The sequence below is a fragment of the Ciconia boyciana genome, chromosome 1 (genome assembly GCF_034638445.1).
Source record: "Ciconia boyciana chromosome 1, ASM3463844v1, whole genome shotgun sequence".
Classification (NCBI taxonomy): Eukaryota; Metazoa; Chordata; class Aves; order Ciconiiformes; family Ciconiidae; genus Ciconia; species Ciconia boyciana.
Window position 1 is genome coordinate 116,465,366 of NC_132934.1, and position 18,264 is coordinate 116,483,629.

General features: G+C 46.7%; 1 protein-coding gene across 13 annotated transcripts in view; it reads right to left on the bottom strand.

Annotated features, from left to right (window-relative positions):
- The window catches only part of TIAM1 (TIAM Rac1 associated GEF 1), a 194,133-nt gene that overhangs the window by 69,835 nt on the left and 106,034 nt on the right, over positions 1–18,264 (bottom strand). For all 13 annotated transcript variants that reach the window (XM_072845139.1, XM_072845165.1, XM_072845147.1 and 10 more), the window contains one exon: positions 14,387–15,366. In XM_072845139.1, coding sequence (XP_072701240.1) covers positions 14,387–15,355 — 969 coding nt within the window. In that variant the 5' untranslated portion in view covers positions 15,356–15,366. The remainder of the gene's footprint in view (positions 1–14,386; positions 15,367–18,264) is intronic.

The window sequence follows — 18,264 nt, forward strand, 5'->3', positions numbered from 1 at the left end:
TTCTGGACAGGCCAATAATCCTCTACTCCCACCACATGCGAATGAGCTGAGCAGGGCTTCCTGTAAGTGCAGTCATTTCCCCGTACAGAGCAGCTTTCACAACCACGCGTTTTTTTCCTGCTGTTCCAATACACTTGTTTTTTGGAAGCCAATTATCTTCCCATTTCTTGCAGCACTGCAAAGGAGGGATACCTGGAGAGGGGAACTGGTGCTGCTCAGAAACCGGTGTTTACAAAACACTGCCACGAGTGAGTTTTTGCACTCCATCACGAAAAGCTGGATGGTGCAACTTCTGATGACAGCGCTCCATCTGAGACCCCACGTGTCAGGGAGCCGGGACTGGCACGGCTGCTCGACACTCACACGCCCGAGGCACTGCCTCTCTGCCAACACAGCTACATCGGCGTAAAACCGGAGCGCCAAAGAACGGAACGGGATCCCCCATGTTCACTGGGATAATTATTCCCATAGAACGATCGGGGTTTGCATTTGTTTTCTGGGCCCTTCTTCCTCCTTAACTTTTTTAAAGGGAAAGAGTGTGCCCCTCATATAGCATAAACAAACCTGCATTCTGCAGTGAACACTGCATAATGGTGACAACAAAAAATTATTTGAGGTTTTGAGATTTTTATTTTAGGTTAATGATTTAATAAATATACAATCTGTCCCATAATTATTTTATCCATGCTATACAAAAAGTATAGAGTTAATTCCAAAACTTTAGCTGATGTAACTTTTAGGAAGCATACTTTATGCTTAAACTAGAATTAGTCAGTTTAAAAAAATAAAGAGCTACTAAACCAGACCACCAACTTCAGGCAGATAGGATTTGTAATTTTGCCAGCCAGTGTATGCATAAAACTTTCCTGGTGCTTTTTGGCAGATGGAGTGTTTTTTCAAAACCAGAAGTGCACCCGGAGACGTTCACGCACAGCGCTGCAATGCAGGCTCTCAAGGTTCCTCATGCCCAGCGTGACACAGCCTTCTCGTGTAACCTTGATGAGACACAGCATTGATTGCCTCAGTTTCCCCATCTGTAAATGGGGATTATACTCCGTAACTGATACATGGGCATAAAGGCTTAGTATTCATAAAAAAATTAAAGGATGGAAAACTCAGGATTGAATGTTATATAAGCTCATAAGCTTAAATTGTAGCACATTTTCCAAACATCTTTATAATCTTTACCACAATGCAAGTGATAGGCTGGACGGGTCAAAAGATCTTTTCAGCATAACGCTGCAGCCCTGCCCCTAATCTCTCTCTGCTCCCTGCACTCCCTTTTCCTCTCTTAAATTACCCATATCAAAGACTTCTTGCCAAAAGATGCAAACCCTTTGGTAGGAGGAGGGTCTGAGCATACAAAGGTCAAAACAGTTCAAAACCTACAGCCTGCTAATATTGTTCACACTCATGAGACGTAGCATTGAGTGAGCTTAGCACTTTCGGAAGTCTGCTGTATGAGAAGATCAGTCTTGAGGTTAGTAGGGTTAAGAGCATTCATTGCACAGGTCTCTGACTTCTGAGTTCCTGCTGCAATGTCAACTTGTTCTCATCAGAGGGTATGAAAAGCTCTCAAGAAGCAGCCAGCATCTGCTCTGGCCATCTTGCGGTGCTATAATCCACACACTGAACCGCATTCAATTAGGAGTTCAGCAGAAAGTATAGAGGTTTAGTATTGTGCTTCTGCAGAAATGGGCCAAGGTGGAAGGGGTAACACTCCCAAGCCCAGCAACAAACCATGGCAGGGGTTTGATGAACACATCACTGGAGGCACAGAACTACTCCTGCAAATTTTCAAACAAGGATGCTGAAAATTAAGCATCCCAGCTCATACCGTGAGCAGCACAGCTCCCCACTGACAAGATCGATGTGGATACACAGGCCCCTAGCTTTGGACTCCAGCCTTCCAAGTGCCTACTGACATGGCCACCAGAGGCTACTGCCCAGACACGCAGTGAACACTGAGTAACCTTAATGAGAGATATTTAAAAATTACTCACGTTTTCTGCTCAGGTTCTCAAAGAGCCCCGTGGGCAACAGCAACGTCTCTCTCCTCCGAGGAAGACATATTACCATCCCAGGTCCATGATGGGATGCGCCACAGTGGCTCGCTAACGAAACAGGCATTTCACTCCTCGGCAGAAGGAGTTACCAGGCAAAGACTCCTGAGGTCGAGAGTGAACTACAGACGTGGCTCAGTCTTCACCCCTCTGACTCTTGCCCAGCGTCCCTGCGGCTCTCCACCAGGATGCTGATGGCATGTGCCATGCACATCGCAGGACCTGGGAGACAGCTGAAGACTGCAGAATGCATGTCTCCGAAGCCTGCAGTTTTGGACATTATAACAAATCACCAGCACATTACTCTGGACTTGTAATTGCTGTCATCAAGGGGCTCTGTTTTATTTCACTGGTTAAAAACCCCAAAAGTTTCATTCAGCTCTGTGTAAGATTCAGGACACTGCACCTGATATTTTGCACCTCGCCGGAGATCTTGTGTTTTGTATTTTCAGGCTGGCAAACAGCTGTCTCCACACAGAGGAGTATTTTTGCCTGGAGACACCATCCCAGGAACCAAGTGCAAGACTGGAACTAAAATCTGTGCTGCCCCGCTTAGCCTTCCCACTGGTGTTTACCCAGCTTTGGGCCTGGGAGGACAAGAGGGCAAAGCAAGAGGGAGGTGGAAATCATTAAATTGGTCACACCAAGCAGAAAGCATGTAGCAAAGAAAAGAAAGCGTATTTCCTCCAAGACAGAGAAGTCTGGGGGAACAGCAGTTCTTGGCATTTTGCAAACACAACAGGTCTTAGACCATAGAGACAACAAACTGAATAAACAGGGGGCTTTGTCCCTTCGATTTAAGATTGCTCAATGGAAAGCAGGGAGAAAGTCACATAAAGACCAGTGGCTGAAGAAGGGAACTAAACAGGCTCTAACGTCTGTGCTGCACTATGCAAGTGCTTTGATAGGGAGGTGGTAAGTAGTAGCACAGCCTCCACCAGGATCCGGAATCCCTGCGGCTGCTGAAGATGACGGAGGAGCAGCACCGTTTCTTACACTGGCAGTGCTACCATATCACGTGTAAATGCCCAGGGTTTATGAAAAGAGGTTCAGCAGACAGTAATGGAGGGAAAGAGGAGGAAAAGGTGGAGTGCCCTATGCCAGAGAGATGTGCCACAGAATGAGAAACCAGAGACGGACTGAATGGTGCCATTGTTACCAACACGAATGCAGCGAGGCCCAGCAAGCAGGCCACGTGCCAGGACAGCCCTAATAGCATTTGAGTGTAATGAAGTGGAATTATCACAGCCCCATCAAATTCAGAGAACAATTTAACTGATGAACCAATTGGGTAAATATTAGTGAAAGTATTAGCAACCCACTTAAATATATGTTTTTTCCTCACATGAACACTGGGTTTCATGCAAAGCAAGCCAGTGGGGAATAAAAACATAATGCAAGCTACATCAAGCTAATGTACTTGGTGCTATAGCTTTTGCATACTACACTTTCGCGATACTCATACTTCTGTATGTCCGCTATAGCCACATTTGTTAAAAAATTCTTGCGAGATTTAGAAGATACACAGAAAAAACCCTTTTGCTTTAGAAAAAATGTCTACCTTCAGCTAGCAAGGATCAGGCAAAAAGTTTTGGGGCAGGTTCTAAGTGTCTTTGTCCCCTTGTTGAACAGATTTGGTACTGGCCTCTGCTAGCAAGAGACCACTGGATGGGATAAGCCTTGCCCAACTCTCCAGCTCATGACTGGACACAGTCAGAGCACTTGCAATAACGATGCACTTACCAAACTTCCCACCAACAGCACTGTTACAGACACTACTAAAATGGCTTGGTGAATCACCTTCTCCTGCTTGACGGACGGCAGTGATTCACGGGCACTTAAAGCACATGCAACTGATCTAGTAGGAAAACTCTTACTTCCCTAATATAAACAGTTCCTTATGTGGATAATACTTCTTTCTAAATTAACCATTAGATTTAAAGTACTCATTAGTAAAAGGCGACTGAGTGGGTTTTTTCCTTGGAAGGGGTTCCCTCCAAGAGAATGCAAATCCTCTGTTCCTCGTCCAGTTTAGCAACAGAGCAATAAGGTGTTCACATTCAGCAACATCCTGAAATTGCACATAACCTGTCTGGTTGCTAGTTAGGCAAGCACCACGGAATGCATTTAAAATAGATGGATAAGCAGCCTGATGGTTTGCATGCTTTTATGTGCCTGGCGTCTCTTTGAAGCTCCTATGTAGAAAAAGATTGGCCTGGTAAATGTTTTTCCTTTCTTTTCAGTACTGACTCTACCATCATTTGATGGTCAAGGTGGTCTGTTAAGGTACAACTTGCTTCAAATCAAAATTAAATCCTTTCTCCAGAGTAACTTTAACACCTGGTAATGAATGCATTAGAAGACTTACCTGTCTTGAAAAGAGTCAAAACATTCAAAGAAGCAAAGATAAATCATAAATTGCAACTGAAACCTGAGCGGGAGAAATGGTTTTAAACCTGCAATGGAGAAACACAAAAGCAACGCCACAGCTCGTTCTGTCTCGGAGGAATACAGTTTTGAAGACTGTTACAAACATACTGAATCGTGTCCACATAACTCACTGTAAAGTCAGAGGGATTATAATAATGACGTGAAGGAGATCTGCCACCGCAGCAACGAACAAAGCCCCTCAACCAGACGGTGGGAGTTGATACAAAAGAAGGTTTTGAAGATATCTACAGGCCTGCATACAACAGGACAGTACTATATGAGAACTAGCCAGGATGCACTGGATTTACAGCAGGCTTTGGAGAACTAGCCTGACAGCCACAAACCAACACAGGCCAACTGCAGTTTTCTGTTGGATTGGCTGGGTCTTGTTTACACCTCCTAGGAGGGCTCCCAAGTCCAGTGAGGCACAGTTACAAGCCAACTGCAATTTGTATGTGGATACCAGACTGAGATGCTGGGTTTGTTACCCTTGGGAATTCAAAGAGATCGATACTGATATGTACAAGCAGCTTTGGTTCCTACTTCTGTGCACTCACCACACTGGTGCAACAGTTCTTCAGATGTCTGGAAGAGTCGAAACGTAAAAAAAAAACAAACCCTTATATGTATTATTAAAGCTGCTCGGAGTGGTCTAACAAGCAAGTAGGTTTTGGCCATGGTTCTCTGAGATCAAATTTACTCTCAACAAAAAAAGGTACTAGTCCAGACCTCTAGATATTTCTCCTAGCAGTAAGCTTCACTCTTATTATGAAAGGATGAATCACAGTCACAGGTTTCTGGGCAATAATCCCTGGGAAAGTCTTAAGGAATGGATTTCAGTGGATTTTGGTTCCAGAATTCCTTTGTGAACTTGTCTTGGTGAATACTGTACAGTGTAATTTGGCACCTTGGAAAGACAGGCAAGGTACTGGGTGCCAGGCACCCAGAAGATGCCTGAACATGGGAAGGAGATGTGCATCCACTTTGCTCCTGTGGGACAGGCAGGCAGCAAACACCAATGTATCAAGCATCCGTTTCCTTTGCAGGCAAGACAGACTGATATATATGGCTGTTACCTCAGTATTACACATGGCTCCGTCCCTCTATGTTAAGCTATCATGTTAGCTTGGTGCCTCTAACACAGGGGTTGGGAACATTTTTGTTTCACTGACTCCCCAGACATTTTCCAGCTAATATTTGGGCCCTTCCAGAAAGATCATCTCTGTAGACCACCATGCTTCCCCAAGGGGCCTGGTTTTCTTAGCTGACTTAGATGCCTTAAAGGCAATTATGGACCCACAGGGACTCCTGCAGCAGTCAGGAAAGTACAGCTCTGGAGGACTTGTCAGTTGTGAGATAGAAAATGTTGAAAATGAAACTATCCCCCATAAAGCCTCAGGGAAATACATGGGACAGCTTTACCCTTCTCTCCAAGGTACTGTGCAGAGCTCTTCACTGACTCAGGACGGTTGTGGCATCAGTTTGCAATCTGTCCATATTCAGAAAGCTAGTTTTGCATCCCTAAAAGCTAAAGTATTGGGTAAAGGGAAGGGGAAGGGTGTTTTGATTTTGCTTTTTAATAATATGAGAGAAATCCAAGCCTGTGAGAGAATGCACAAAGGACAACAGAGCCCTTAGCAGGAAACAGCATGAAGCACCACCATGGGACCTGAGCACACCTGCTTTTCCCTGGCTGTAGCACTAACTTTTGAGGGGTGCTAAAGGATATAATAGCATGAATGAGCATCAACCCATAATCCAGTGAAGTCTCTTGCAGCATGGCCCCTGCACACAGTTTCTGACACCTGCACAGATCTGGGGTGTCTGGGCCCGCTTTCCATCCCCAGCAGTGGGAGGAAGTCTCAGTTTTTCAGCACTTCAGTGTTTAATCCCTCCGTTCCCAAATGATATGCTGAGGATCCCCCCAAATTTACCTTGCTTTCATCCCAATGGACCACCCAGATGCAGAAAGTTTCTAGAGGGACTGAGCTAACCATAAACTAAGGCAAGCAGCCTAACTGTGCTCGAGTTAAACAAATTGCAACATGCTTAACCAAAATCCTCGAAGTAAAATACAGGGTTAGGTTACTTTTTGTTTGCTTGGTGCTAAGAAGAGGCAATTCTTCTTGAGAAATGTAACAGAGGGGGTAGAAGTGGAAAAGGGGGAAAGCTGCTAGAACAGCAGCTTGAAATCAAAACATATCATCTGGGAGGTGTTCACCTGAACAATCACCTAACTTAAGGGAGCAGGGAAATGTCTGCCACCTGGGATGATGACTAGTCATAGGATCACATGCTGAAGCTCTCTGAAAAGAAATGTTTCAGTGGAGCACTTCACTGGAAAGGATCACTACTGCAAATTGCATACATTTAAGTAAACACAGCCAGGCAAACAAGCAGCTGGAGCAACCTGTCTGTGACTTTTAAGTGGAAAGTACATGAAACTAAAAACATGCAGTGTATATAGCTTTACAGAGAATGCAATTATTGCCAATGGTACAAGCACTTCAGATGTATAAATGACAAAGTCCTACTGTTTGCAAAAACCATGCCTGAATGGAGTTAGATAAGATATGAGGACTGCTGATTTGCTTTCCATTGGCTTCAGACCAAGAGTGAAGGAAGAAAAACAAATTAAGATCTTGGAAAGAGTATCAAAATATTTGCCAGCGAAGACCAAAACACTCCTTTTCACATGTTCCTTTCCCTGATAATACTGGGGCAGAGTCGTGTGCTCTGAAGGGAGTGACTGCTATTTGCTTTAAAATATCCTGAATAGGCAATACCTGATCTAATCTCGTCCATCTGGGAAGGGTAGCCTTGTGACAGAGCAGGGTAGACTTCCGAGTTTGGGTCTGAAGCCCTCTATTCGAGCTTTCCTCCAGGCTCACACTGAATCCACTTCCAGTTAGCCAGGCTATAAACAGCTCACCTGCTCTAGCTGTTAAATGGGTCTGGTCCTTCAGACCCACTAAGAACTGCCGCACTGGCTGCTGCATGCCCCAGCACCGGCAGCCAGCAGGACCCAAGATGTGGATTCACAAGCAGTTTACACTGGTGCAAGCTCGGGCTGACGCTAAAATGAGTGGTTACCCCTTCCCCCCCAAGCCCATTTCCACCCCTTCCTTTAACTTGGTCCCCTGCAGCTGAAAACAAAGATGGTTTTGGTTTTAATAGGGTTGTTTGCCTGGAGGCTCAGCAAAGTGACCGGCTGACCGGTGCTCTCCAGTGGGATTCAGCCCCTTGAGTCACCTGAGCCAAACCGCCCAACTCAAGGATCTCCAGCTTTTGGAGATTCGGAGCGCAGCTCAGGCTCTATCCGAGACCTTGGGAACGACCTCCATCTGAAAGGCACTACGGGGCTCGTCAACAGGGGCTCGAATCAGTGAGATGCACACTACAGCAGAAAACCCGTAACATCTTCCTTTTAGGCACTTACTAAACTACGTGTCATTAATTATAATTTAATGATACACGGCTTTGTCTTTATTTCTTTCCTCGATTCCCTCTGGAGTCAAACAACTAAGATTAAAGGTCAGGGTCAATCTGTTAGGTTGAAAATAGCTGTGTTTTCCAGACTACAGCCTGAGATGTACAGAATTCCTTTAATTGGAGCAGAGCTTCAGCTGCTGAAGATACTCTGCCTGGAGGACTATAAGAGCAGGCTATAAGGTCACAAGTCTTATACAGAGAGTGAACAGGAAGCAGTGGAAGCCAGAAGGAGAAAATGATTTCAGAAAAGAGAATTCATGGGGGACAGGTCAACCCAACACTCTTGGATGCATTCCTCGCTCAGGAAGACTCAAATCGCTAATTTTCTGGGATCGGGAAGAATGCCCTAAAGGAAAGTTCACCCCGTCCTCTCCCCATTTCTTTCTTTTTCTGGACTCCTGGTATTTGGGGAACAAGGTACTGGGCTAGATGGTGCTTTCATGTGACCGACCCAGTGTGGCCCTTTTACATTTTGAGGTTATATCCTCTATGCCACAAAAGCATTTGTGAAAAAGTTTTACACAACTTAAAAACAAGTATCAGCTCTCTGGAGTTTAGCCATCCTACAGAACGTAATGAAACACTATAACCTGTTATAAAATTCCCTGAGATGGTAAAAAAAATAGTATCAACTGGAAAGTTATTCTATTTTTAGGGCCATTTCTGTGTACATGCTGATCTAATTCCCACAAAAACCCTGGTTTCATCCCCTGCATATTCTGCAAATTTTTTTTATATAGGATTTTTTTTTTAAGGCTTGAGATCCCAAATTCCTTCAGGCTACCTACAGAGGCCTAAAAATAGCAATAAACTTGAAAATCGGACAAAAGGGGATTTAACGCGCCAAGGACATAGTCTGGGGCTGGCGCTGAAGGAGGCGCAGTTTCCAAGTCAGTCGGGCAGGAAGTTTGTTCAGTCTCCCCCTGCTCAGCTTCACAAAAAACACTGGACTGAAGACACTGTAAAAAAACTTTGCTTTCCCTGCAGAGTTGAGGGACATCATCTTGCTGCTCCTTCTCAAAAGTTACGTAAAAAACCTGGACTGCACCATTGTAACACTCACGTTGGAATTGAGCTTTCCAGAAGAAATCACAGACTGGGCTATAAAGCTCAAAGAGGAACAAGTCACCCTTCTCGTACATGAGTGGTTGACCATGCAGAAACTCTTTGGCCATTGTGTCTCCTTGGATTTTAATGCACACAGGAGTCACACCATGCTCCAAATACTGCTTGTAAAATACCATCACTCCCCCAGAAAAGACAGTCCACCCATAGCTTCACACCTCCTAGGGACTACTCCTAATGCCTTCTCTACAAAGCAAATACCAGCACTGGAAGCTCATGGAGGTCTCCAGCTTTGGTGGCCACTGCCATCACCATCTTGGCCATCACGAAAACCAGATGGGGAGGAGCGGGACCTGCAGGGCCAGAGCCAGCATCAGGTAGGGCTGGCTCATGTTGATCTGGAGCAGACACCGATGAACAGACACGCTGCTGGCACCACGGCCTGGCAAGCAGATATTGCTGTGTGACCAGAATACCTTCTGTACGTGCAGGATGTCTTCACCTTGTAGCGGAGTTTGAAATGTCAAAAGAGGGTCATGCCCTACATGAGGCTATATCCCCCCATTTGATGGTCTAGAGCAGTCAGAAATTATCCACAGAGGGGGAACATGGAATAAGGAGGTGGCAAGATGGGCTTGGAAGTGGCACAAAACCGTATCTCAAGGTTTCCATTTCCTAATTCCCCTCCTGAAACTTCAGTTAGGGCTCACAACAGCAGGGGATCATGTGGTTACATTTGCCTCTGAACATCAACCCGGAGGAGGAGGGAGTCTCCCGCAGGCAGATGTTCAGCTGCAAGCAGGACACAACAGGGCCATTTCACAAAATCTGGATCCCAACAAGCAGGTTGTAGGATCCTGGGGGGATCTCACGACCCACAGTCAGAACAAGCTGTATCCAACCAGAGCTTGTCTCCCTTCAAGCAAAAATGGGTGAAAATGTCAGCCAATTAAGCTTTTTCCACCTACATCACATCGGCTCCAAAAGCCAAACGGGATCCCAGCAGAGCTCTCCGGGAAGTCTCACTTCAGCAGATCTGAACCATTAATGTTAAAATGTTACAAAAAACAGAACTGCTGCGTGGGTGCCCCAAAGCCACCCTGTGAATATTAATCACTTGTGCATATTGAATACAATTGTATCTCCAGTATTAAAAAGCTCTACTTCTCAATTAGTGGAAAGTGACTCCCACAGTTCAATTTAAGGTTTAAATTTGGAAAGGAGAGATTTTCTTTTCTTTTTTTTTTTCTTTAATGTAAACCACTGTGCTGGTTTTGGCTGGGATAGAGTTAATTTTCTTCATAGTAGCTAGTATGGGGCTATGTTTTGTGTCTCCTTGGATTTTTGAGGGCTATTTGTGCTGAGAACAGTGTTGATAACACAGGGATGTTTTAGTTACTGCTGAGCAGTGCTTACACAGAGTCAAGGCCTTTTCTGCTTCTCACCCCACCCCACCAGCGAGTAGGCTGGGGGTGCACAAGAAGCTGGGAGGGGACACAGCCGGGACAGCTGACCCCAACTGCCCAAAGGGCTATTCCGTACCATATGGCGTCATGCTCAGCATATAAAGCTGGGGAAGAAGAAGGAAGCGGGGGGACGTTCAGAGTGATGGCGTTTGTCTTCCCAAGTCACCGTTACGCGTGATGCAGCCCTGCTTTCCTGGAGATGACCGAACACCTGCCTGCCCATGAGAAGTAGTGACTGAATCCCTTGTTTTGCTTTGCTTGCGTGCACAGCTTTTGCTTTCTCTATTAAACTGTTCTTATCTCAACCCACGAGTTTTCTCAGTTTTACTCTTCCGACTCCCTCCCCATCCCACCGTGGGGGGAGCGAGCGAGTGGCTGGGTGGTGCTCAGTTGCCAGCTGGGGCTAAACCATGACAACCACATACTTGTAAAGAACCCATGGATAAGGCATTATAACAAAACACGTACAGCTATGATTCTGGCATCTCCTTTCTGCGATTCATTCAAGGATGCGTTTTCCCAGTAGAAGTGGTCAGCGCACCACAAAAATTACAGCTACTGACAACTTCTAATAAATTTAGCCTGTATAGAAAATACGATGATGTACATATAGTTGAACATGCATGTAACAGTGGCTGGATTCAGGAATCAAACACAAGGGCACAAGCCCATTGCTGTGGTCTCAGACTTACCCTGTGCTCGGTGTCTCCTGCTTTCAGGGACCTCTTTGGGAACGAGACTAGTCAAAAACTACCTACAGGTGGTCATCAGGACCTTTCAGTATTTCTAGCACCAGGGCAGGTGAGACTAAAAAAATCATGCAAATATCCCTGCTACGACTTTCCAAAAACTGAAAAAACCCCACTGGCAAATACAAAACCAAATTCCTGTGAGGATGGGCAACAGTGATCTGGGCAGAAATCTCACTCCTGGCTATGAGGCTCAATTAGGTGACTTTGAACAAGGGAGCTTACCTCTGCACTGTTAAATAACACAGGTACAGTGACAGCTCACTGGAGGTCAAGAGGGAAAACTGCGTCCAACACCATGTTACACTCGGCCCTGGGTCACCTTTGTGTGGTGCCCCTGCAGCCCTAAGACATAACTATTATTTTGTGGGATCGGGATGGGGGGAGGCAGTTCAAAAGGCTGGAAAAAAAAAATAAAGTTTTGCCTCAGTTCACCAAATTGCTTTTATATCATGAAATGTTTTACAGCATGAGGACACATATGGCAGGCTCTGGGGCAATGCTCAAGGTGGTCATCAAGAGCGTGAGGCCCATTGAGAACGCGTTGAAAGACTGGGAAGGGCAGAGGGAAACAAAATTCCCCAAACTGTGACAAAGTACTAGCTGGCACAGGCTAACACAGTGCCAAGGAGCACATTAGCAGCAAAGCAGGAAGGCCATCAGCTCTACATCTCAGCTGCCACAGTCTCAGGTAGGGTAAGCATCACGCTCTACTTCGCACCAGGGGTGTCAAGTAAAGATGTGCAAAGTGCTGAGATATTGTCGGACTGAGGACCTGGTTCAGAGACAGGTTGGTAGTTTCCCTCCTCTCACCCCATCCAAAGCCACCTAATCAGGTTCACCAAGGAACTAGTCCTTTTACTTTGCGTGCAAATTTGGACTTCCTTTTCGCTCTATCAAACACATAATGATAGTCATTTCCCTAAGCTTGCTAAAGGTAGGCTTGGGCTAACATGTCTTCATCACTGACAAGTATCTTATACTTACTGTGTACTGCTAGGATTAAAGACTTGGAAGGATTTTTGACCTTTCCAAAGCTTTAATGTTGTTGAATTTATACATGGTAATAATCACTGCTGAGACTCCTTATAGCCACCATCTCCAAGCTCAGGAGATATATCTGGTGAAACCAGCCTCACAAAGTGATTTCCTTGGGTACAGCTGAGGCCTCGCAAAATGCTACACAAATTTGTGACTTTCACTAAGTGCCTCAGAGTAATCTTCTTAATGCCAAGATAGGCACCAAGAAGAAAAACAAATGCTTCGCTGTTCATCAGCAACACTGTTCTCTTTTTCTTAAATACACTTGAAAGAGGGCTGGAGGCAGCAGTTGCACCTAACAATCTTCATGAAAGCTGTTACGTTCAAGGCTGCCAAATAACATCCTTTTTTTTTGCTTCTTGTTGTTGTTCTCTTGCTTTTTATCCTGCACTGCCTTGATGGAGCACCAAAGGGTTTTTGCACTCGCACTGTAAAAATACCTCCGAAAATAAAGAGCTGATTTTGAAGTACAAAGCTGCTGTTGTGGGACGCTGCAGCATCTGTTTTAGCATGTCATTTTTATATTTAGAAGCAGTGTTACCTCCACAGATCAAGCACTGCCAGTAAGTCACTCAGCAACCCCTTCCCATCAGCTCTCACAAGTCAGTGCCAGCCGATGGAGGGGGACACGCTCCTCTCACCCTCCAACAGCCCTCCGCACCCCCACACCTCCTCTGCGGCACACTGCAACCTGCCTGACTCACGCTGCCCAGCCTGGTATCTCTAACGCTGGTGTCCTGCCAACAGCTCAGCCTGGCAGCAGGACATGAGCCTGCTGGCCTCCGACATGCCGCTTTTTTCTTTTTCTGGGTCATGCGGCGTGGTGTGTGTACGCTGCATGGCACATGTAGGAGAAACCATGCAACAAAATCAGGGGAGCTGCTGAAGCACACAGTCTGGTGCACAGCTCTGACCTGCACCGTCAGACTGTTCTGTCTGTGTCCTCCAGCCACGTTTCTGAGCTGGTGCCCACAGTTAGAAAATAGTGCATGTGAAAAACGCCACAGCCAGCCTCTTCCATTAGGTGGCTGGACCACTGAGAAGGTCCAGCAAGCCAGCCGAACGAACTTAAACTGAGCGCAATATGCCCACGTGTATGCCACACACAGCTTGTACAGGTGGGCAGGATTTGTAGCTCCTTTTTCCCCCCTCTGAGAGTAGTCTGCCACTTACTGTAAGCAGAATTGCTGTTTGCAGCGCAAGGCGGTGCTGTGTAACTCAATCAGGCAGAACACAGCCAAGAAAAGCAGGGCAAAACATAATAAAGACCCAACAGCAGCCGTCAAAGCAAAGGTCACAGGACTGGTGTTTGGAGCGTGGGAGGGGCACCAGACAGAAAAGCTCATCTTGGCTCTGTGCTGTCTGTTAAAAGGATGAAGGATGAAGGGTATGACATCCTCCCTGGCTAGCAGAAGCAGCATCTTCTCCATATATCTCCATCCCCCATCATTTTTCAGTTTATAGCAGGTGAGCACCGCAGCTTGCAGGAATGGCAGTCTCCTGCGAGGGGACAGCACTGTTTCTGGGTGATGTTTTGCACAAATGTGAACGTTAGCTAATTAGAAGAGTGAAATTTCAGCCCAGCAAGTGTTTACAATGGAGGGGAGAGGAAACACTCGCAGGCTTCTCCTTTGCTTCCAGCCATGAGAGCCAAGGAGTGCTTGCACACATGCAGGCAGGGGAGGGTGACGGGGCAGGGAGGGCAGAGAGGGGAAACACAACCAACACACGCGAGCTCCCCGAGTGATCGGTTTTGGCAGCTACCCTGGAAAAAAAGGCACCGTCAGCACTGCAAAACATGCAGGAAAATCTTTAGCTGGCAAATGCAGATTTGTCTTTTCCAGAGGCAGTGAAGAGTGGAAAAGGCCCAAACAGAGTTGCAGGTAGGGAAGGGAGCAGTGATGGGATCAATCCATCTCCAGAGAGCGGTTAGTTCAGCTCTCTCCTGGATACGGCCCTCTTCTCGGAAAGGGGGTGTTGAAGGAAAACAGAGCTGGAAGAACCTGGAATATCTTTATCTACAGACACAGCTTAGCAAATGCTACACACTTCCATTTTACATAGAAGAAAACTGCCTTACCTGAGTAGTTTTCGCCCTTCTGCCTTGCATGCTGGTACTATGGCTAATTTGTGGGTTGGTGGCCCCTTCGGAAAGGCAGTGGGATTTCCTACAGGGCAGCGTATTGTAATTACTGTAGGAAGGCGCATCCTCAGCAGTAACTGATGCCATCTTATGGCTCCCAATATCCGGGATGTCGGACACCAAATTCCGGCAGTACCCTCCAAAGGCGTTTCGTGGGCCGCCATTGACGGTAGCGCTCGGGGTTTTGGGGGAATACAAGTCACTCATAGAGTTGGCGCGCTGGCAGGTGACCAGCGGCTGGGGGCTGCCGCTGGCCTCCGTCCCCCGGGTGGCCTCGGCATCCTTCTCCTCGGCCAAGCCCAGGATTTCCTCGTTGCTCGTTAAATGCTCCTGGCTGAGGTCAGAAAGTGAAAACTCCAAGCTGTCCTCACGCCAGATGTCGGCCGATTTAGAGCGCTTCTTCTTGAAGCTGGCTGTCTCCATGAAGTTTGTCCCGTTGGCCGCGTATCGCTGTGACCTCCCGTCGCCCTCCGCCAGGAACGGCGGCTCGTCCCCGTAGAGCCTGCTCTCCTCCGAGTCGGGCATGCTCTGGACGGAGGCGGCGGTGAGGACAGTGCTGCTGTCCACGCTGGGGGTGACGGAGGAGTCGGTGTGATAGGAAACGGGCCGCAGGCCCATGTCCACACGGTCCACCCAGATGGGGCTTCCAAAGTCCTCTAGGTTGGCCTCCTGGGCAAAGGGCTCCAGGCCATTCTCTGCCAGGGACTGGGGGATGCTGGGGGTGCTGCTGGAGCGGGTGCTCACTTCTGAGTTACGGTGGATAATTTTTCCGGAAGAAGCGTGCCGTGTCCGGCGAGAGGCTTTATTGGAAAGGCGAAGCGAGCGGGAAGTGTGCTTGCGGCCGAGGCCGGCATGCTTGTCTCCGTAGAAGGCGTGCTCCACGCTCTGGCTCTCTGCGTTTCCCATGGTGTCACAGTCTACAAGGGGAGAGAGGGGACCGTTAAAGGCAGCAACCAAACACGCAGGCAAGAAGACACACAGACGTCCCAGTACACCCAAAAGAGCTTTTTTTTTTTTTTAATGAACCTGTCCCAAAACCTACACCACAGCTTCCCCTGGGTCTGGCAGGATGTGCTTTAACAGCTGCAACTAATCCCACAGAATTAATTAAGGGAGCCAGCAACCGTACCGGCAAACTTATAAATACAACTCAGTTAAATCAGTACGCACACCGGACCATAGCTATACTGGTGTACATGAAGAGGGTAGAAGAGGGAACGGTTGAACCTTGAAACTTGGTCCAAACTGGAGCCAGTTTACCACCAAAGTGCACCAGCAATTGCAGCTCTGCACACATTCACTTGACTCCTAGTATAAGCTAATCCTTCGCAATTCCAGCCAACACTACAAACTCAAAAAATCAATAGCTATTGTTTATCTGCATGTAACAAGATGCCAAAAAGTAGATGGATATACGCCTTTATCTGAGATTTCACTTTTTTTTTGCCCAGGAACTGCGAACTGAAGCACCAAATAGCAAAGTACAAATTCAACTGTTCGGCAGCGAGCTAATGATAGGTTTGATTTCTGGAACAAAAAAACAGTGCAACATTAAGCAGGTACAGAGAGCCCCACACAAGAAAGCCATATTATGAAAAATAAATTAGCATGAGTGACTCAGACTATACAAAAATAACCTTTCCTTCCTACTCACTCTGAAGCAGATAGCTAGATCTAAGTGCTTTGATCTAGCAAAGAGAAAACTGAGCTGGAACACAGGGACTGGGTTTCTGTCCCCATCTCCGTACTTAGCCTCCTGCATTATTCAGTTGCGCACGTCCCGCTGTGAAACAGGTTTCCCATCCAGAAGATGGGAGTGATGATCTGGATTCAACCTTGGAAAACACTTTGAGGTCTGTGTGATCTCACTCAACAAATGTCAGAAATATTTTATCAGTAGTATTGGCCAAAGATCAAGAAGAAGAACAAGAAAAGTAAATGTTAAAGTACATGGTCATTCAAAATTAAATAGGAGATCCTGAATTACACACAAGACAATTATATCTAGATAAACAGTCCATAAATCTTGAACAGAAATTCCAAGACAAAATTTCCTCATTTTGAGGTATTTCTATTGGTCTTGGTTGAAAAAAAAAGCTGCCCTGACAGTAAAATAATCTGGAGTTTTTCATTTCTAGGGGCACTTTCCTCTCCTTTAACAGGATGCGCCGGTGGGTATTGAGCCAGATGCTGGCAGAATGAATGTGATGGTGCATTTTCCCTCGCTATCTAAATATACACTATCGCTGCTGCACGGAACTGAATTAGCCCTACATAAATTACACAGAAAGTGAGGAATCGATTGTGCTAAATGCAGGCACAGCAGTTCTGCCGTAGGCTGCCCTGGGCACATATGGTGGAGCTGAACTTCTGCAGTGATACTTCTGACCACAGTCAGAGGACTGCGCTTCTCTACTCTTCTACCCAGCTAAGCAGGTCGTGTCTGAAGCTGCAAATCTGTTCAGTGATGCAGCAACAGGCACTTCGATAAATATCTGGACATTTCTGTATCTAAAATAAAGATAATCGCATGTCAAGTAAACTATACCAGGAAATACCCTACGTCTACTGAAATTAATGGCTGAACTCCCATTGACTGTCATGAGACTTGGTTATCATGTATCATTTAGAAAAATAAATGCGCTGAGCAGAGGGCAGGTTTTAATCTAAAAAAAATGACAGCATTATAAATCCCTAGACAGGGTTTATTATTCCTTAAAAGCTACAGCCCTTTGATATGGACCAGACTGAAAAACAAATGTCAGCTAGCTTTTGCTTCTAAAACATTTTATAGCACAAAACCTGCATTTTGTCTTCCACACTGATGTCTAAAACCAGACCTCAACACTCCCCATCTTGCAAAAGAAACCCTCTCGGGGTAATGCTTTTAGCTACTTTGATTCAGAGATTCTTGCTAACCACACTTTCATTCAACAGGATTTCCACCGGCTGCAAAGCCCATCAGAGCATGCAATCATTTATCCCCAGTCTCCAGCCATGCAGCCATCACTTCAGTACCTACCTAAGGAGAAAGAGCAGTTTTAAAAGTCCTCTTGAAACCCTGAATGATTGAAGAGTGGCTCTTTACCTTCAGAAACAGAGCAGCCGAGGGGCAGGAGTGTCCCCCGCACACCACACAGCCAGGCACACTTGCTGATGAAAACGCCGGGCAGCGTGGCTACGGAAAGCAGCCCTGTGCCACCATCTCGATGTAGTCTCCATGCACACCGGGCAAAATTTCACCCAGCCAAAAAGTAACAGAACCACAAATGACTTGGCGAGGAAAGGAGCAGCAGCTCGGGCTGCGTCCCGTGAGGAAATAACGCCGCTAGAAACACTCTCATGGAAGGAGGAAAGTCTTTTCTCCGCAGACGGCAGCAGGAATGTTTACTGAGTGATTTCACACAATGAGAAGTATCTGCTAGATACTGGCAAGAAGTGTCAGACTTCAAAGTGAAGAGCTGTCCCTTTTTCATTCCGTGGATTGGCGCTTTAGGTGAGGACGCGTTTGCAAATCCCGCAGACGGCTATCTATCCCGGCACTTAGCCCACACCTCGCTCCTGCACCCAGGAAGGATGACTGAAGAGGCCTCACCCTGCAGCCACTGATTCCCCCGGCGTTACGTTGCAGGTTTGCACGTTCTGCGCAATGGGTGCAAGCGGGCCGCAGGCAGGCACGGTGCAGCTGATCCAGCTGCAGCGATGCAAGACGGTGCCATCCCCACAGTTTGTCAGTGTCCCCTGCCAGATGCCAGGAGATGAGGGGCACAACAGGCTGAGCCCACCTCGAGGGGCTCCCCACCGGATCAAGCTGA